The 20,420-nt window shown below is 51.9% G+C and overlaps 2 protein-coding genes across 9 annotated transcripts in view; both read right to left on the reverse strand.

Annotated features, from left to right (window-relative positions):
* The window catches only part of TNRC6A (trinucleotide repeat containing adaptor 6A), a 70,753-nt gene extending 64,818 nt beyond the window's left edge, over positions 1-5,935 (reverse strand). Inside the window, exon 1 of one of the 2 annotated variants that reach the window (XM_065031142.1) lies at positions 5,849-5,935. The gene's annotated coding sequence lies outside the window, so the exon portion shown is untranslated. The remainder of the gene's footprint in view (positions 1-5,848) is intronic. The other variant, XM_065031143.1, reaches the window with a different exon arrangement.
* A 9,174-nt stretch (positions 5,936-15,109) lies between these two features.
* RBBP6 (RB binding protein 6, ubiquitin ligase) overlaps positions 15,110-20,420 on the reverse strand; it is a 28,394-nt gene continuing 23,083 nt past the window's right edge. For all 7 annotated transcript variants that reach the window (XM_065031156.1, XM_065031158.1, XM_065031153.1 and 4 more), the window contains 2 exons: positions 18,290-20,035; positions 15,110-17,156 (listed from right to left, as the gene is read on the reverse strand). In XM_065031156.1, coding sequence (XP_064887228.1) covers positions 15,533-17,156; positions 18,290-20,035 — 3,370 coding nt within the window. In that variant the 3' untranslated portion in view covers positions 15,110-15,532. The remainder of the gene's footprint in view (positions 17,157-18,289; positions 20,036-20,420) is intronic.

The following is a 20,420-nucleotide window of genomic DNA, read 5'->3' on the forward strand; positions in this document are numbered from 1 at the left end:
TATTTCGTTTTGCTTTTTGTCTTTGTTCCTGTTGTCTTGTTGCATGGTCTAAACAAAGACACAAATTGCAGGTCTTTAATTTGCAGAGATACTTCAGACTGTCAAAAATCAAATTTAGTTATTACCATCAGAATCTTTATCTGCCCTTTAAGTGCAAGTGCTTGCAGTGGGAATGCATGATGAGCTGGCCGAGTCACCCCTTTGAAAGTGATAAAGCATCAAATCTTGAGAATAAATGGGCTGTGGGCACCCTGTGGTTCCAGTACAGCAAGGAGAGGCCGATAGTGCTTCACAGGAAGAGGGAGCATTTATTTCTGTCTGTCAAGACATGGGAAGATGGAGGACATACAAGGGATGGGAATTAGTGTCCTAATCTCCTGTGTCTACACTCTTCTCTTTTTCAAATGCCTTTTGGTTAGTCATTTTCCTGCATCTGATATTTTATTATCACATATATATATATATGATATATCACATATCACGTAATCTTTTATGACATTTCCAGATACTTATTAAATCAAGACAGAGAGCAATGCTTCATGTGCCAGCTGTTGGATGGGAACCCGGAGAGCAGGCAGACAGGGACACCTGCAGATGAGGGTCGGGGGGACAGGGACCCTCCTCTAATGGGACCAGGGATGGGCTTTGCCCACCTGGGTTTAAATCCATTCCTACACTATGTGGCACTACATCTCGGGAAGAAATGGATTCCTGGGCTTTAGTCTATCACAGGAGAAGCTGAACATCAACCTGAACAAGCAGAAGCAAACAGTCAGCCCACAGAGACAATCCCGTGCAGTGTGCCCAGCCTGGGCTCTACAAGGCCCAGCTTAGCAGGGCTGGGGCCGGAGTAGATGCCCCACAGAGCCCTGTCCAGGCTCTCTGGCCCCCCCACCAGCTTCCCGGGGGGCCACACACAGCAAACCCTCCGTTTGCTGGCAGCCTTCTTAATTACCAACCATTTGTTAACAGCCTTTGATGAATTCATTCTGAATTCCTCTGCTCTCGGGTGGTTCCTGCCACTCCAGGCACTGCACAGCATCACCCAGGGTTTGCGACAGCTGGGGCACTGCGGGGACATGTACATGTTGTGACCCCACCATGGGGCTGCAGTCATCCCAGCCCTGGCATAGGGCTCCCTGTGGCCGGAGCCCAGGGACAAACCCACTCTCAGACCCCTTGTATATTAAAACCCAGCTGAACACAACTTCCCAGGTCCTGTCCCTCTGTGGGGCTGGTGGCAGCAGCCTCCTGTTCCTCACAGCCCGGGCTGTTTCCCTGAGGACATGAGTGTGCGCAGCCGATTGCAGCCCAGGTGCTGGCACCTCCAGCCCGGCCGTGCCACGCTCACCTGTGCCCGTGCAGCTGACAGAGATCAATTGTCCTCATTACTTGTCTCCTTCATACCACAGAGGAACATTCACATGAGCGGGTTTTGATGGGAGCAGAATTGCTTGCCACGAAACTATTACAAAACCAATTAAACTGAATCAAAATACAGGATGTGAGCAAAGGGCTCGGGGGAGAGCTGCAGCAATGAGCCGGGGACGGCGCGGCAGGGCCTGGGTCACTTGTTTGTTCAAGGGCTCGTTCACAGGGAGAGCCGGCTGCAACTCAAAAAAATCTGTACAAGCAGCAGAGAAAAATTATTCACGAGCAGCGACACCATGGAAGTCGCTTCATTGCAATCAAATTAAAAAAGAGTTAGACTTGGGAGAGCCAGCAAATGTGCGAAAGGGGCAGGGCAGACATTTGTGCCAATTAAATCTTGCCCAGCTCATTCCCCCAGACGGCAAATCCTGACTACAAACACGAGCTCGTATTTACTGAAGCTGCCGCCGCCGCCTCGCGTTCCAGGCAAGCACAAGGGAGCCGGTGCGGGATGCCGGGTGATTGGCAGCCTCATTCAGCAACACACAGAAATCCCTTTTTTTGTTGTTTCTGCAAGCATCTTTAAAGATGTTTCTGAAACATATGGCTTCCTTCAGCGGCACAAAGGGGCTAATGATCGCCCGGGAATGCCCGGAGTATTAAATATGGAATTGCTACAGTTACAATGCCACACCAGAACAGCAATTCACATTCAGTGTCAGCTCAAAAGAGCTTTTGTGGATAATTAGTTCAAGGACAAAAAAAAAAATTGTTACTGATACTTAAAACTGTGTTGGCTGCGATGGCGTGGTGGGATCTGCGAGCGGGCCGGGCCCATTGTCTGCCCTGCACCGCGGCTGCACCCGAGCCGCTTCGCTTTTCTCTCCTGTTTCCTTCTGACAATGTGCAGGGAACAAAGGCCGGTGCTGGAACAGGGCGGTAATTCATCTGCAGCTGCCCCTTCCCAGCGCGGCCGCCAGCCCCACCAGACAGCGGGTCCCCAGTGCTCGGTTCCCAGGGTCTCCAGGGAGATGGCCGTGGACCTGCATCCTAATGACGGGCATCGCTGCGCCGGCTCCTGCTGCCCCGCGGCTGGGCTGCGCCGGCACCCATGCCACCGGCATTATGGATTCAACCCTCGTTCCCCTCGCAGAGGAGAGTGAGCAGCCCCACCATGGTGAGGAAATGGCTGGGGAGCACTGGGGAACCGGCTGAGCGCCAAAATAAACCCCACGTTGTCTGAGAGCCGCCACTTGGGGATTGGCAACCCAGCGTCACAGGTGGGCACGGATCTCCAGGACTACGAGCACCCGGCACCAGCTGCCCGCTGGATGGGGAAGGGAACCAGCCCCACCAAAGCCACCCCACTGGGGACATGTCCCTGTTCCCATCCTGGCGTGGAGGCAGCAGCACCAGCAGCCACCCAGACCCCCGCCCGCGGGAGCCCTTGTGCAGCATTGCGACGTCCGCACGGTGGGAGGACAGCAGCACTGACACACACCCCTGCGCACCCCAATGTGACCCCCCGAGGACAGTGCCCTGCTCCCCAGGGCAGGCCGGCGGCTCCTGCAGTGCGAGGCTGCACGCAGCGGAGCGCCCGCCCGCGCCCGGCATGCTAATGAGCAGAGCTGTGCCAATTAATTGCTGGAAGGATCTGTTAACTCACCAAATGGGGAGCTGTGGTGCCAACGGGAGGGCAGGGCTTGGTGGCGGCACGGAGCTCCCCGTGCCCGCCAGTCCCCGGGCGGCAGGTACGGCTCAACCACCACAGGGCAGGTGACGGCAGGAGACAGACCTGCTTGTATTTTTGTATTTAAATTTCTTTTCTTTTTTTTTTTTTTTTTTGAGCTCACGTAGCATTTAGGGTCACATGCTGCCGTGAGCATCAGTCGGCACTGTCACATGCCCGGGGTCAGGGCTCACGTGACGAGCAAACCTGATGAAGTGCCACTACGACCCATTTTGTGTCGACCCTAAAAAACTTACTTGTAAAAATCTAATTTATAATGGGTTAATGAATTAATTAATTTTTGAAGTAGGCTTCTAACCTTTAGAACCAAATAATTTTGGGGTGGGGGGGTGAGGGGGCAGGAGAGTGAGAGACGGGAACGAAATGCCAAGATTTCGATGAATATTTAATACACCCTCCGCGCTCCTCATAAGCTCCTGCGCCTTGGAGCCGTGCCAGCGTCGTTTGAATCCCATCCTTTGTTAATAACTAAATTGACGCCTCTGTCGCTATTCGGCGTTTGTGGCTCCATCAAGCTGTGATCTGTCACAGCGGATCCAGGGGGAAGCACAACTCAATGAGGCCCGGCCCCCCGCCTCACAAAGCCAGGGCTGGTCCCGCAGCGGCACTGCGGGGCACTCCCCACCCTACAGAAACTCTCAGCTAGGTATATATATAGATATATATAAAAATACACAGATATATCTATTTTTTCAGCCAGACTTATAAGCAGAACCCTTCGGAAAGGTTGTTCCTGCTGTATTAAGTGGAGAATTTTGCAGTATTTGAAATATTCATAATTTTAAGCAGAAAGTAATAGCACACATACGTTTCCGTGATTCCACAAATAAACCTCTCTTCCCCCTCTGCCTGACAAGACCTCCCCATGGCGCCTGTGGGACCAGAGAGGCTGATCCTGCTGCTGGCAATGACAGTGACAGGACATGGGGACCACGACCCCATGGGGGCCAGACCCGCCGAGGGGGGATGTGATATTGGGGAAAAGGACCCAGTTACAAACCAGCCACAGCTCTGCTGGGCATCGACAGCCTGAAATTAAAAATCTAGTTCTGTGTGCACACAGATGTACAAATCAGATAAACAAATAACAAAATTTTCCCTATGAAAATCAAGCGGTACAGCTCGGTGCCTTTCCTGCAGCGGGGCTGGGGTTGAGTGGTGATGGGGACACCACGGCTGCCTTGGGACGCCGGGTCCCCAGTAGCCCTCCTTACTTTGCAATTAGTTTAACTAATTGGGCAACAGCTTCAGCATAATTCACTTGATTCCTCTAAACCATTAATTACTCTGCATTCAGGACAAACACGCTCTGCAGTTCGCTGCGTGCCGGCAGCTTCATTGGCATTCCCGGCACACGGCAGCCGCTGGAAGCGAGTGTCTGCGGCTGTGCCGGCTCTAACGAAGCGCGGCGAGGGAACACTCCATTGGCCACACGCCGCAGGAATGAGGGAAAAAAAAAAAAGGGAGAAAAACAAACCAAATTTTCATTTTGTATTAAATCAGCTGCGTGCATGGCAGGGAAATGGCAGCTCCTGCGCGGGGTGCTGGTGGCTGCAGCTCCCACTCCCGGCACCGGGGTGAGGGCAGAGCACCCGCCGTGCCAGCCCCTCGCTGGGCACGGGGAACAAGGGGCTGGGGTCTTGTTCCCATCAGCGGGACATGCCCGGTGCTCTTGGTGAATTTGGCGAGTGCTGGCGCTGTAACAGGCACTCGCTGAGCTTCCCAGAGCACCAGGAGAGCTCAAGGCTGGTGCAAGAGGTAGCGGCTCAGCTGATGGGGAGGGGGATTGATGTCCCGCTCTGGAGAGCCAAAACAGGTGGAAAACCACTGGGATCAGGCAACTTGCAGCTCTTGGCACCTGCAGGCCAGCCCTGTGGTGCCAGTCTGGCCCACTGTCTGATGGTGGGTCCCTCCCCAAGACACTTATGTCACTGCGACCACAGCTCCCACCCGCAAGCAGCTCATGCCCTCCTGTTCCCATCCCCATGTCTTCATCTCCCTGCTGGTTCCAGCAGCCAATACACGGAGAAAACTCAGCTGAGCAAGGACATCAGAGGTGCCAGGCCATGTGTCAAACAGCCGGTGTCACGGCCACCCCACTCTCCTGGGGGGGAAGGATGTTCACCACAGCTGCCTCCAGTGCCCCAAGAACCCCTGCACCCAGACCTGAGCGCGGCACAAGTGCAGCAAAGCGCTTCTCAGGTCACCCCCAAAAACACCAACTGTCCCTCATGCTGCCACCCGTTGGGGTCACCGTGAGTGTCGAGGTGCTCGAAGGCCCAGGAGAGCAGGATTTAACACCACTGGTGCTGTCAGCATGGGCAACAGTCAGTATGGGGGTCAGAGCCCACGGCGTGGGGTCCCTGGGTGCTGCGCCCTTCCTGCACAGCTGTGGATCACAGAATCATAGAACATCCTGAGTCAGAAGGACCCACAAAGATCATCAAGTCCAGCTGCCATCCCTGCATGTGACAGCCCACGTGGCTGGAGCGGGGGCTCCTGCGCTGGGCAGGTTGCAGCCCCTCTCCCCGTGCGGCTGCTGGGATGCCCAGGATGGGACAGACACCACAGGAAACAAACCCGCGGGCTCTGCGCAGCCCCCGCCTCGGTCCAGGGCAGCCCTGCCAGCCCCCCCTGCCCGGCACTGGCACCACCAAACACAGGCCAGAGCGGGAGGATGTGGGATGGGCTGGGCACGCAGTGACATGGTGGGGACACGTCACCTACCTGCTCTGCTGGCGGGAGGGGACGTTGTGGAGTGTGGGGACCCCGCGTGCTCGGCCGGCGCTGCCCCGCACGACGCAAGCCGGGCGGCCGCCGGGTCCCAGCTCATTCGCGGAGGCGAAAGGGAGCGGCCGGCGGGAGACCCGGCATTTTCAGGAGCTTTTTTTCCCTCTTGGCAGAGATGACGGAGCGCCCCGGCTTCATCTGTCACTCCAGAGCTGCCGCACCGAGCCGTAGGCGCCGTGTTATGTCCTTCAGACACAGCTCGATGCCATCTGGGCAAAATGCCATGAGGTCCCTGGAGAGCAGGGAGGATTGCGCTGCCTCCGAGAGCCGCGCCGAGTGCCGAGTACGCCGCGATCAACAGCGATTAACCGCTTTGTGGCTGGGGCGCAGTGTGGAGCGGGGTGCGAAGGGGACGCTTGGCAGGGACACGTGGGGCTGGCACAACTTTAACCCCGTGTCAGACGTCCCGTAGCGAGGGCAGGGCCATGGGCAGGTCACAGTGGGGCTGGCAGGACATGGAGCACCGATGCACCTGGAGGCTACGGGACGTGGGTGCTCAGAGGCCCCTGTTGCCGCCTCAGTGCCAGCAGCACAGTGGGTGCTGTGTCCTGGGGGGTCCAGCTGCCCCCCCTCCCCACAGCCACGGGACCACCAGGCGGGGATGTCACCCAAGGGATTTGTGCACCTGTCATGTTGTCACAAGGGGAATCAAACACCCTGACCTGCCCAGGTGAGAGCAGGAGCAAAGGGGCACCCAGAGGTTTGTCCCCACCGGGGATTGTCCCCGAGCCTCGGGCAAGAGCCAAAGGGCCGGTTCCCACCCCTGCTCCCCCTCACCTTCGCCTGGCGAAGCTTTTAGAGGCTGCACAGCACTTACTCTCAAGAACAGCTCTGGAGCTGGGAGTTTCCTTTACTTAGATCGGCACAGTAAATCCCAACATTATGTGCTAAAACAGAAAAAGTGAAACCTTAAGAGCAGCTCAAAGGACAGGGACATGGACCTGGGAGCTGCCAGAGGACGGGGCAGCACCAGCGCGGGGGGCTGGGCACAGGGTCCCGTCTCTTGTCCTCACAGCCAGTCTGCACGGAGACGTCCGTCTGTCTGGCCGGAGACCTGCTGTCCTGCTCCCCCAGCCCTGCGGGTGCTGTGAGTCGGGCATGGGGGGGATTTGCTGCAGCCCGGGAAAGCACCACTGCATGTAATTAAATTGTACATCCAGTTAATTACTGATAATAATGTATTTCCTTCTCCAACACAGGCTTCTAGTAAAGCTTTTGCTGACGACAGCAAAGCAAAATGTGTTGTTTCTGTTAGTTTTTTAAAATGAAAAAGCCTAATTTGTCTTAACGTGACACCAAAATGTTCTCCGGCTCCAGCCTGCACTCACTAACAATCTTCGCAGTCACATACCAAGGAGATTCAATTATCTGGCAGAACATGTCCCAAAGGCATTCAGATAATTGCAAACATGAGTGCAAAATCTGCCACTAATTATTAAAGAAATACCAAATAAGGAGACCAAATGATAGGAAAGTAGCGTTACTGGGTGCAAAAATCCTTCCCACGTGCAGGATGGGTCGGTGTTTTCAGCGGGACAGTCGCTGCGATGCTGCAGCCCCTGCAGGGGGAGGCACCGCTGCAGCCCCCGCCCAGCGGGACAACACTCATCACAGGGAGCAGGTCCGGCCGCCCTCGTCCCGCACAAACCACCTGAGCTGGGCGAATCAGGACACAATGGGCCGAGGGACAACGTGAGGGATGGGGGAGGAGGCTCCCGGCACCACAGTGAAATGCACCTTTGGGTGACCCCCACCCCCTGGCACAGGGCTCCTCCACGTGCCGAGCATCATGGTGGGATTTACCTCACCTGACGCTATCAGATTTGCTTTGTATTTTCTTTAGACCTGCACAGTCTTTGCATCAAGGTTTGGGCCAGCGGGAGCCCCTGGGGGAAGCTCGGGAGCAGGGAGACGCTGGCGAAGCGGCTGGAGGTGACACTGGTGCTGCCAAACCCCCTCCCCAATTCCCTCCAGCACAACCAATGCAGAGAGAACCGCGTCCTGTGATACTCGCACTGACATTGCCACTACCAGCCCTGCAATAACAGCAATTACGCCGAATATAGGTCACAAATGATTTCTGTTGAATATTCAGCAGCTTGGATCAGAGAACGGTCCCGTACAAATGGATGTTTTTTCCTGTCTCCTCCGTGTGGCAGCTACAGATCTCTGGGCAGCCAGAGCAGCTCGCGAGATGCTTGTGACACCATCACACTCAGCAGAGCTGCAGTGCGATCGGAGCGGGAGGGAAGTGCTGCTGGCTGCCCGCACACCCACACCAGGCTCCAGTTTGCCTTGCAGCTTCTCAATGAACCGCTGTTTCAGTGACCAACGTAGGGCTGCTGGGCTCAGTCCCTTGGGATTCCTGGTCCCTTCCCACCGGACCCTTCCACCCAGCCTCCCTGGGACAGCCCAGGGCCTGGGGACACGAGCTGACCCACGGAAAGGGCCTTGTTGCCAAGGCGGGGTCCCAAATGTAATCCTGGCCCCCTGACCTCAGGAATGGAGCAGCAGCAGATTTCCATACTGTCCGTCCGTCCGTCCTGCCTGCAGCACAGGGGGAGTCCCCGGAGCCCAGCAGAGTCTCTGCTTGCCCAGCCCGGGGCTGGGGACGCTGGATCCAGGTCCCTGTGGAATGTCACCTGCCTGGCTCTGTCCCCAGACGGGAGGTGGCAAAGCATTGGTGGTAGATAGAAAGTCGCAGCAGTCCAGAGCTGGTATTTCAAACTCCAAGGACAATTTGGGAGCTGTTTAACTGTAATTTACCAAAACAAAACAAAAACAACCCACAAAAAACCCACCCACAAAAACAAACACCTTCCCCTCCCCAAATAAAAAGAGAAACAAGAAAAAAATAAAGGAATGAAAACCACCCCCACACTGTGATTTGAAATGAGGTGTCTGCTTGTAACTCAGTTCACCTGCTGGTTCTTGTTGCCGTCTGTAATTACAGGTGGCTTTTCATCCCGGGGGGTTCAGGTCCTGTCCGATGCCCCGTGGTCTGTTCTCCCAGGGCTCTGAGCAGGGCAGCGCAGCCCAGAGCTCCAGCCCTGCCGGCTCCAACCAGACACGCTCAAGGCGCATTTGGAAACAGCACAAAGCTCCCAGCCGGGGCAGCGGCAGCACCAGCCGTGATGCTCCCGCCCGCCGAGCCCGGGGCTTGGAAGGGAGCCCATGTTTGAGGGCTCCCAAGGGGAAAGCGGCTTCTCCGTGACAGCGTTTTGGCAAAACCAGAGTTATTTAAATACAACAGCTTCTTCAGTCAAAGTAAATAATAATTAAGTAAACTCAATTAAAATCAGGAATGCTCCAAAATAGTCTCAGAAGTGTCTGAGCGTGTGACTCAGTTCCTTATGGGAGGAGAGCAGGCTTGTTTCAGAGCTGGGGACTTACTGTGCTGGGGACGTGGCCAGTGACAGCTGAGCACTGGGGCTGGGCACGGGGACACAGGGGCCAGCGGCTGAGGCTGCAAGCGGGATGGGAGGGGTGGGAGGGATGGGACAGGGGTGTCTCTGCCTCCTCCTCACCTCGGGGCTGCCGCGTGTCCCCATCTCAGACCCAGCGGGGTTTGCTCGGGCCCCTCAGGGTCAGAGACACAAACTCTCAGCACAGGCAGCCTGGACGTACCCGGCAGACGAGCAGCTCCGGGGTGCAGCCCAGCTCAGCGCCCGTGTTCAGGGCACCCTGTCCATGGGGCAGAGCAGGAGCTGCCCTGGGCATCCCCCCGGGGCCAGAGGGGTCCCCCCCACTGCCCTGTGCCCTGGATGCTGGGAGACACTCACAGGAATCCCCCAGACACCCCAGGAGGAATCCCCAGCGTGGCTGAACACAACCTGCACATGTCCCCTCCGCCGGGCTCGGGCAGGGGAAGAGCCACACGGCCACAGGGCACGTATGGCCGAGCAGAATGTATGTCAAACAGAACATAATTATATCTCTGCAGTGACTATTTTTTCCACCACGTCCTCATTTCCATGCTGTCCTTAAAACAATGCAGAGTGTTTTCATCTGCGACACAGAGTACATCATTTGCTCAGGCATCCTTTTGTCAAAAAGGCTCTGTCCTTTCATCAGCCTAATAATAATTAAAAAATAATGAAATCAAGCTCTTTTTGAGGATGTCCTTAGAAAGCCCAGGCATTCTGGAGAGATGCCAAGGTGCCTCCTGAGCTGCAGCGGGGAAGGATGGTTTAGTCTGTGCTTTGGTTCTCAGCTTGCAGAAAATTGATGAAGGCTGCTGATTTGGAACTACAAATGTCAGATACGTATGCAGGCATCTATCTTGATTTTCCTGTGAAAACATCACAATCTGTCTGCACTGATGGCAATGCCAAAAACAAACCAGGAGAAGTCCCAGCTCCAGCAGAGCCCAGCGCTAGGACCACCAAGGGCATGGGCTGAGCCCCGGCCAACACAGATTGGGTTCAACCCTCGCCTGGCCTCGTCTTACCAATCAACAGTCAGCGAGCATGACAAATTATTGTTTGCAGCTGTCATTAGCTGAAAACAAGGCAAATCTGCATATGCTTAATCTTAATTAGGGAGACTTGGCAAGGAGCCCTTGCTCGTTGCTACCAAACAACCATTTTGCTCACAAAAAGGCGACAGAAGCCCAGGCGTGTGCAAACACGCACGAGATGTGGATGAAAAAAATGCCTGCAAAAGCCTCATCCTGCCCCATTTGCAGGGGTGACGGGCGGGAGGGGACCCGGCCAGGGCTGCCTGGGGGGTCACGCCAGAGCAGAGCTGGTATAAACTAAAGCTGAGGAATTTCACCACCAAATGCATGGTTGCTAGTTATTCAACTCGCGTTTACCTCTCGAGGGAGCGGGTGTTGATGGACCTGGCGGAGGCGTCTCCACTGGAGCAGGAGAGGATGTGTGGACAGGTCGGGCTCTGCCACGGCCGATCAGGGTGTGACCGCAAGTGGAGCCCCCGCCACCCACAGAGGGAAACCTGGGTCACAGACTTGGCTGTGACCGTGTCGGCCCCAGAGACATCAGCTGGGCAGGGGCAGCACCGGCACCCACATCCCCTGCAGTTCACCAGCCAAAGTCCTGGAGCCCTCCTGGCAACCTGTCCTCCACACAGCATCTTCCTCATCACCACCCTCCTCCTCCAAAACCCTCCCGCCGTCTCCCCTGCCTAGAGCAGCCTGGTACAACCCAATGGGGCACTATCTGCTGTTGCACAGACGATGAACATGGTGCAGTGGGTCTGGAAAGGTGCCGTCATCCCACACATGCTGCAGACCTGGGACCGTTTCCGAAGGCACCGCGGTTCCCCAGGCATCCACGCTGCCGGCACCGCATGTCCATGGCCGGGTGCTGCCAGCTTGCCCACGGCACACACCGAGCCGGGAGCAAGAAACCCCCCAGTGTTCCAGTTCACCTTTCCTGAGCGGGAAGCGGGTGCCCGTGTCATGGAGCCACCACCTTGTTCACCGTGTGTCTGGGTTTGGTTTTTACCCAGAAAAGCCAACGGAGCCGCACGTTGCCGGAGACACGGTGCAACGCCAGGATGGGCTGCAGGTAAATGCTTTGAGAACCACCAAATATTTAGCAAAAATAGGCCAACAAGGTGCATTTTGGACAAAAGCAAGCCTGTTATTTTATAAGCTGGTGCCCCCCTGGACAAGGCAGCGAGAAGCGCCTGCGCTGACTTTCCAATACTTAATTTTATGCTTTATCAAATTTACAGCATATTTTACACTAAGGGGAATTAAAAAGAAGGCTGGGAATCATCCAAACATTTCACTTGCAATTGAAATTGACTCCAAGATGATACGCTAGGGGGGCCAAATGAAAGACATTCCACCCAAGCAAACTGCTCTACCTGCTGTCTTTAGAAACCCCAGCGCCCGCCCTGGGCAGAGTGCTCAGACCCCCACAAAGCCTCGCAAACGGATTTAGCTCAGCAAAAAGCACAGAGGTTGGAATGTTTGAAGCAGCAACGTCCCAGTGTAACTGTAATTAACGGATTCAACACCAGCGGTGGCAGAAACTAAGAAGCGACAGATAACGAGGAGCCCACGGCTTCCTGTTTGGCATCCCGAGAGAGCAAAATCCATCTGCGGACATTTAAAACATTAAATGTGTTTTGGAAGAGACGACTGCTGTATTATTTGATTCTCTCCTCATATGTAGTGTGTTTTTCAGCTAGAGATGAACAGGTGAAGATAACTGCAGGTTTCAGGGGTAAGAGCACACTGAACCCCGGGCAGGACCCAGCCCCGCTCCCCGTCCCGGTGAGACCCCCGCAGCTCTGGGGGACCCCCATCCCAGAGCCGGCAGAGCCCTGACAGTGTCACCAGCCCCAACAGCGTCACCAGCGCTGACAGTGTCACCACCGCCCCGATTCGGGAGCCTCCTTCCGCAGAACAGCGTGCTCCCCCCCAGCTCACCCGGCATCCCCCAGCCCAGTGGGACTCCTGAGAGCTTCAGGCCTTGATTAGTTCTTCCTTTTAATTAGTCTAATTTAGAAGTGTTGCCTCCTTCAACCTTGGGCTGCCTTTGCCTTCTCTGCCTGACCTGTTAACAGCTGCCCCACGAGGAGGGGACATTCCTACCAGGTCCCTTCCCCACTGGCCCCGCCAAGTGACACCACAGCCCGGAGTCGGCCGGTTCCCATGCTGTGACACCCCGAGCTGCCCCTCGCCAGCGCCACGTCCCCTCGGCTGCAGACAGGGCAGCTCCGTGGCTGCTGTGGTCATGCAGGATCCATCTCCATGGACAGCTGAGCTCGCCACACCATTATTTTATATTAAAAACCTTCCCGTGGAACCCAGTTCCAGGGCAACAACGCAAAACACAAATCTCAGTTTACCCCGTTTCAGTACAAAACCCAGCCTCTAAAGAACGAGCACCTCAGCTTGCGAGGCAAGAATACACAAAACAACTTGGCCCCAACCGTTTCTTTACAAGCTGCGCTTCTGCCTGGCATTGCGGTTCGGAACTTCAGAACATTCAGTAACGAACACTGCAGCTTTGGGACAGCGAGCTGCATACAGAAGTGAGATCATCTCTGTTTTCCTCCTTCCACAAACCCCAACATCTGGTGGAAGAGGATGAGCAGGGTGAGGGGTGGGGGTGACCGCGGACAGGACGCTATAGAATATACAATGGTGCCTTTACCCATGGGGACCTACCTGTGGGTGATGTGTCCCCGGGGGACTGAGGGACATCAAATCCCAGAGAGCAGATGCCCCAGGCACCTGTCTCCATCCCCTGCGCTCCCACAGCATCTCCCCAGCCCGCCAGCACTGGTTCCCATGAGACAGCACAACCCTCACCAACAACCCACAAGCCCACCACCCGCTCACCATCACACCTACAAACCCCTTTAGAATCAGGAAAGGCAGCTGGCAGAAGCTGTCAAAAATCGAGCTCACACGTTGTTCAACGTACTCTTTTTTCCTTAGCCTGGGATCCTTGTATTTTACTAAACTAAATCTCCCCAAAGCTGGGGGAGATGAAGCAAACGCATTTCCTGCTGTGTGGAGTTCAAAAACTGCCCTGGAAAACTTCTCAACACAACTGTAAGTCAGAGTTACCTGCTCGGGCCAGAGCATCACTGCATTCTAGGTGTCTACAGCTCAAACAACTTGGAGAAAAGTAATCCTAAGAAGGTCCATGTACAGAGTAAATTAAATTCATAGGAGATGGAGCAATCATCAGTAATGCCGCTCAGTGCTCTGAGAACAGGGGATGTAACTGAGCGCCAAGGCAAGCATGGACAGTAGCATTCAACAACACTTTTCAGCACAAAGTTATGTAAAAATACACAATTTTACCTGGTTTTATGGAGCTATTCCATAAAGAAACGTCCAAAAGCTCACTTCCATGCAAGTTTACTAATTATTCTGAGCCTTGGTAATAAAGCACAGTTAACACACCCCAACTCCAGGAAGAATCCCATGTCACCCAGTCCTGCATTGTCTGTCATGAGGCCAATGAACCAGAGCCCAGTGCAAAAGGCACCATCCCCTGCTCCCCACAAGGGGACAGTCCCACGCAGTCCGTGGCCACGTTGGGGACATGAGTCCCTGGACGAGCACATGGAACAACCACGACAGACCTGGGCTTGCTGGTGCTGGGAAATAAAAATCTGAGTGGCTTATTGGCAAGTCTGCGTCACCTTGTGCAGAAACACCGGGAATCCACCCAGAATGCCTTGGCACAAAATGGTACAAACGCCTGGCAGGGGAATCCGGTACTAATTCTGGTTTGTTCCTATTTTCACCATCGGAAACATGGGATGCTCAGTTCCTAACCCACTATTTCAATGTGACAGCCGCCCCACTGCAAAGCAAGATGAGTTATTATTTTACTATTTCTGTACTGCTCAATACCCCAGTACCGGTACCTACAAACAGTGACACTTGTTGAACAAAATAGTCTCCGCAAGCAGGAAGCCCTGAAATGCTGCTTTAATTAACAGACCTTTCCAACAGAACTCTTGGGGCAAATCCCAAACAGCCGAGGGCTTTCGCTACTGAATTCAATTGTTACCGGGACATCTTGCCCTTAATGCACAACAAGAGATTTTTAGCACGCTGCCTTTCTGAGTGGAGCAACACCCACCGCTGCCTTTGTAAAAATGATGTCTGTCTTGAAATTCTCAAGCTAATTAAATGACATTTTCTAGGTTTCCCGCCATTGCTCACAGCAGAAACCTGCTGGGCTGGGGGGCTTGCTGCTGCCAAACCCCACTGAACAGGAGGGGTAGTTTGCACCAAGTGGCACCACCGTATGAAAAGACTAATAATAAAGCTTCTATTTAAAAACACAAACATCCTGCTGATCAGCACTGTCAAGAGAAAACACAGATTACAGGGCATCTTAAAAATCCGTGTCAGTGTTTGCTGGCGAATGCCAACAGCTTTCTGAACGAGCTGGAACGACGTTGACGTGTGACAGCTCCACATTTAAGGTTATTTTCAGACAGTCAGTACCAGCCGTTACTAGTGGCTGTATTTTGGGGCCATACACTGCCTTTTACAGTATCAAACCAAGTCTACTTGGCACATGAAGAAGTGGCACACCAGGCAGTACCTCCTCACATGGCATCACTTCAGATTTACGGTCTGACCAGGCTTTTGCAGATTAAACCCACTGGGAAGTTCTTTACAGGTACTTTTTTCTGTCACTCCTCTCTCTGCTAACGTTCAGCTATCACTGGAAACCTCATCACATTGGATAGTTTACTGAAAACTTTTTATTGTAATCAAAAAGTGACATAACAGGGCTGTAATGTATTCTGCAAATCATTCTGCTGGTATTTTATAACTGATACCAGCTGCTTCTGCCAGGCAATTAAAAAAAAAATTCAAATGTGAAAATCTTCACAGTACAGTAAACTCCACCCAAACTAATTAACGGTGGTTAAAAATAAGATGCCCCAGCAAAACCTTTCATGTTACATGGTCACAACTCACAATTCTGTACAAAATGTTCACTTTATAAAGCTCTGATGTAAAAATCAAATAATCAAGCAGCAATATTTTAAGTGCAGCACAGGGTCTTTCATGTCATTATTTACAACGCTTGAATTCGTTTACATTTTAACAAAATTTAATACAGATGACTTAGGAATTAAGTCATTTTGTTATTATCTGTCGTTCTATGTAGGGACAGATTTCACTTTTTGGTCATCTTTCTCTTTATCTTTGCTCTTCTTCGACTTTTTCTTCTTGTGTTTGTGTTTTTGGCTCTTTTCCAATTCCGTTTCGTTTCCAAGGTGTTTCTTATGCTTCTTGTGTTTCTTATGCTTCTTGTGCTTCTTCTTCTCTTTTTTCTTCTTCTTCTTCTTGCTGTCCTGGCTGTCCCCGGAGCTGGCGCTGCTGCTGTGGCTGCGGGTCTGGCTCTCGGACGGGCTGTGGCTGCGGCTGCGACTCACGCTGGGGCTGCTCTGGCTCTGACTCACCTCGGGCTGCTCGGCGGCCACAGCCGCTACCGGCTCCTCCTTCGCCTTTTCAACCACCTTTTCTTTCGGCTCTTTAGGATTTTTCCCCGGAGCTTCCTCCTCTTTTGCAGATACGTTGCTCTCGCTGTCGCTCTCATTGTAGTCGGGCACAAAGGCAGCCTCGTCGGTCTCTCGCGTCAGGTCGGAAGAGAGGCGTGAGGAGCTGCTTACCTGAGGCTTGGGCTTGACCACGCTCTTATCGTTCTGTGCACTCACGTTCTCTTTCTCAGGTTTTACCTCTGGGGATTCTTGTTTCAAAGGTGGTTTAGTACCAGCTGGCTCTTTCTCTTTTTCTTTCTCTTTTTCTTTTTCTTTATTGCTCTTCATTTCTGGTACGTGCTTCTCTTTCTCCTTCTCCTTTTCTTTCTCCTTCTCCTTCTCTTTCTCTTTTCCTGAATTTTTATCCGCAGGTTTGTGTTCCTCCACTGGACGCTTGGGCTCGTGAGCAGCTTTGTGCTCAGCCTGTTTCCGCTCGCGCGGGGGGCTGTAGCTGCTCCGCTTGGCTTCTCCAGGGCCCTTTTTGGACGGCTCCGCTCGCTCCTCTCTGGGTTTACTTTTCTGGACTGACGCAGATTCCCTGGTTCGAGAGGGGGAGTCTTTCCTCCTTGCAAATTCACCCTTCTCATCTCTGCGCTTGGAACTAGAATGATCTCTGCTGCCATCATGGTCAGACTTCTTGTCTCGGTTCGGAGTGAAGTCTTTAGCGGTGGATCCACGGCCAGTGTCGTGTTTCTCTGAAGATCGGCTGTCTTTGGAAGATTGAGAAATATTTTTGCCATTTCCTTGCTCAGCTGCACGTTCCGAGTGGTCTTTCTCCGGCTGAACAGTGCTCTTTCTCTTCTCAGAAGTGTCCTTATCTGACAACGAATGATCCCTGTCTTTGGTTTTTCCTTTTTCGTTCGAGACAGAACTTTTTGAACTTTTTGCGTCGTGCTGGGAGCTTTCATAACTCGCCTCTTTTGTAGTTTTCTGTGTTTTCTCCAAAGGCTCCGTCTCTTTTTCGTTGTGTTTTACAGGGTTTGGTGGCTTAGCACTCACATTTTTTATAACACTAGCAGGTTTGCTGATGTTTGTGGGCACCTGGGTGGATTTAATGTCTTCCTCCTCAGACTCAAAGTCATCTTTATCCCACTTGGACTGCGGGACCTGGATCATAATGATGACATCTTCAGCAGGGGCAGTTATATCATTATTATACTCCTCCATGGTCTTAATGACAGTTCTTTTTGTATCTGTCTTTTCTTCTGTCTTTCTAACGGGGCTTCCTCCAGTAGAACTAGTGCTAAGAGGAAAAAAAAGGTACGTTAATAATGATACACACACCGCCTTCTCTTGTAACATTTTATAAAATGGCTTTTGCTTCAATCCTAAATTTTCAGTATTTTTTTCAAAAGATGTTCAATTAAGGGAACAGACAAGAGAAAGGACAAGTCCACCAGCTGAGATTATGAGCAAGCAATTCATTCAGTATCTTCCTACTATACATTTAATTAACAAAGACACAAGATTATCAGATTGGGGACTGTCTGATCTGCTAATTCCTTCATGTCCTATTTCTACCAATGGCACATAAACTAGATACACATTCTTGTTTCAACATGTAAGCAAGCAGTTATGGAGATGTATACACAACCAAAGTTTTATTCTCATGTCTCAGCATTCGTTAGAAAAATGTACATTTAAAAGCTTTTCAGAATATCAGGACACTATCTTAAGTCTCCAGTGATGTCCTAAATGTTTTGAGTTTGCTTTGTCCTGTTTCTTTAGATGCTGAAATGCAATAACAGCTCCACAACAGATCACTGTGTCTGGTTGTTTCTTTATCCCCACACGTCACACGATGGGCTGTAGCAGAGCAAGTGCCAAGGGAAGAGCCCAAGCAGCTGTGCTGAGCTGGGAGCAGCGCAGCTCTGTCAGTGTGAGCAGCGTCACAGCCGCCAGCACGGCGCCAGATTGGGAGCCAGGCTGCCATTTCTCAAGGTACAATTTCATGCCATTCTGACAAAAGCAGAACGTTACAGTATCCTGCAACTTTTAAAACACTTTAAATATTTTAAAATATTGCATGGTATAGACCTGTCGGTTATCCTTGCCTCTAGCAGCAAGCGGGACTTGAAGGAAGACATACAGGGACACCTCAAACAGTCAATGTGTAATGAACGAGAAGAGGAGAAAAAAGTCACGCAAGTAAAGGTCAAACACGTCACCAACAAAATTAACCTTATCAGCTTTCTGTGCAGCACAGACTGTTCGTTTTGTTTAATGCAATTTGATTTTGACACAAGTACAGTTTAGCAGGAAAGATCACAGGTTATTCACTCGTTTGGCGTGGAGCTGTTCAGCAGTCACCATAAAGAATTGTACATTGTGGCAGGGGTCGGGGGAGAAAGACTAAGAAAAGAAACAAAGAGGTACCTGGTGTAATCTACCAGAGTTGAACTAGACCCATCAGCTGCTGCTACTTTTCTTCTCACTTTTCCCTTCACTTTTTCTTGTTTCACTTTGCTGCTGCTCGGCTCAGGTTTCTCAACAGGCTCTTTACCGGGTGGCACATTTTCTCCACTCACAATCTTTTTGCCAGTTTCTCGGTTCAGTTTAATCTTTTTTGCGGGGTTGTTAGAAGCAGATTTATCCTTTTCTGGAGTTCGCTCTCCTTTTTCACCATCAGGCTCAGTCTTCCCCTTTGGTGATGTTTTCGATTCAGCAGTTTCTGGCTTAGAGGCCTTTGTGGAAGTGGCTTCGTGCTCTTTATCAGCCTTTTCATCTACTTTTCTTTTTCTTTTTTCAGGTTTTGCATCGGAAGGTTTGCTTTTTTCAGCAGGCTTTTTTGACTTGTCCTCTTTGTTGGAGGGCTTCTCTGACTTGGTTTCTTTCGGATGGTCTTTCTTTGCCTTTTCCTCCTTGGCTGGTCTGGTTTCTGGATGATCTTTTGTTGCTTTCGGGTGAACTTTCCGTGGGGTACCAAGAGCCTTCTCATCCTTTTGAGAGGAAGACGCTTTAACACTGTCTGTCTTTGGCAACTCCTCCTTCGCCTTTTTCACGGGAGGTTCTGTTCGAGGAGATTTTTCCCGGTCGGTGTCCGCCTTCTCTTGGGAAGCTTTAGCTGGTTTTACCACGTTGTCTTTCTTTGGAGCAGCAGTCACTTCCACCTTCCGCTTTGTTTTGTCAACTTTTGCTTTTGGCTTGTCCTTCTCTTTTTTCTCCTTTTCAGACACGGGTTTGAAAGCAATCGAATCCGCTTCCATGGGCTCATCTCTCACAGGTGTGGCATCATCTCTGCTCGGGACCATGAACAGAGAGTCTGTTTTAACGTCTTCTGCTGTAACTGGCTCTCTTGGTTTTCTTGCACCTTCTAACAACTCAGCATTGGGAAATCCTTCATTCTCATCCCCTTTTCTTCTCTTTCGGTGTTTTTTATGTTTATTTCCTTTGCCATCTCCCAGTGGATTTTCCACTTCCTTCTCTTTTGATTTTGTGGGATCCTTGATGCTGTGGCTCTCTCTGCCAGAAGGTTTTTCAGGGTAACTTCCAGCTATATTACGATTCCTGTGGCTCTGCCCACCAGGATACTCCTCCCTACGTCCCCGCGCATACGGTGAATTCTCTCGCCTGGTCCCAGGTGGACCAAACCTCTCTGGAGAAAAGTTCTCTCTGTTGACTGGAGGCCGAGGCTGAGCGCCAACGGCATAGCCCTTGTAAAACTTTTCGTACCATTCTCTATAGTTCCTTTCCCACTCTCGGTATCTTTCCTTTTCGAAGGGATCTCTGAAGTCCACAGATCTGCCATAGTACGCTTTCATGTCGTAGGGGGGGACTTCCCTGTATCTGTTAAAATACTCCCTCTCTCCTTCCCCTTGAGGGATTGTCCGTTTAGTGGGAGACTGGCCTCTAAACACTGGAGACCTTGACCGTGAATGGTATCTTCTGTACGGGGGTGACCTTGACCTTGACCGGTGATACCCATGTGACCTTGACCTAGAACGATAGTTACGACTCTTCCCTTTGCCTCGTCTTGGATACGGCGGCGATCGCGAGTAGGAACGCGAATGGGAACGACTAAACGATCGAGAGTAGGAGCGAGAGCGGGAGGAACCCGACCGTGACTTGGAGTAGGTATACGAGCTTCTAGAGTAAGATGAAGCACTATAGGGAGACTTGGACCTTAAAAAGAACACAGCACAAAAAAAAATAGATGAAGTTAATTCAAAACAGTCACTCTCCCCAGTTTTTTCCTCCTATTTTTTTTTCTCTCCATATGCTTATGTCAAAGCTGCTTTCAGCTGCTGACATAACACTACTGCAAATTGAAAAACTTGATAACATGTAAAAGTTTCTGCTTACAAGACAGACCAGCTGCTGCTTTGTTAGTGTAAAAACATACAGAAGGGTAAGTCTATTTCCACTCACTCCTATTACACAAACTACCGCAGCTAGTGATTGATTTAAGGCGGTGCACACTGGCCTCTACTGGTACACGAACGTGCATGTTTTTCACTACTCGGCAACTACATGCAGTGCAAATCATATTTTGTTGCAGTAAGATGCA

The sequence above is a fragment of the Columba livia genome, chromosome 15, assembly GCF_036013475.1.
Source record: "Columba livia isolate bColLiv1 breed racing homer chromosome 15, bColLiv1.pat.W.v2, whole genome shotgun sequence".
Taxonomy (NCBI): domain Eukaryota; kingdom Metazoa; phylum Chordata; class Aves; order Columbiformes; family Columbidae; genus Columba; species Columba livia.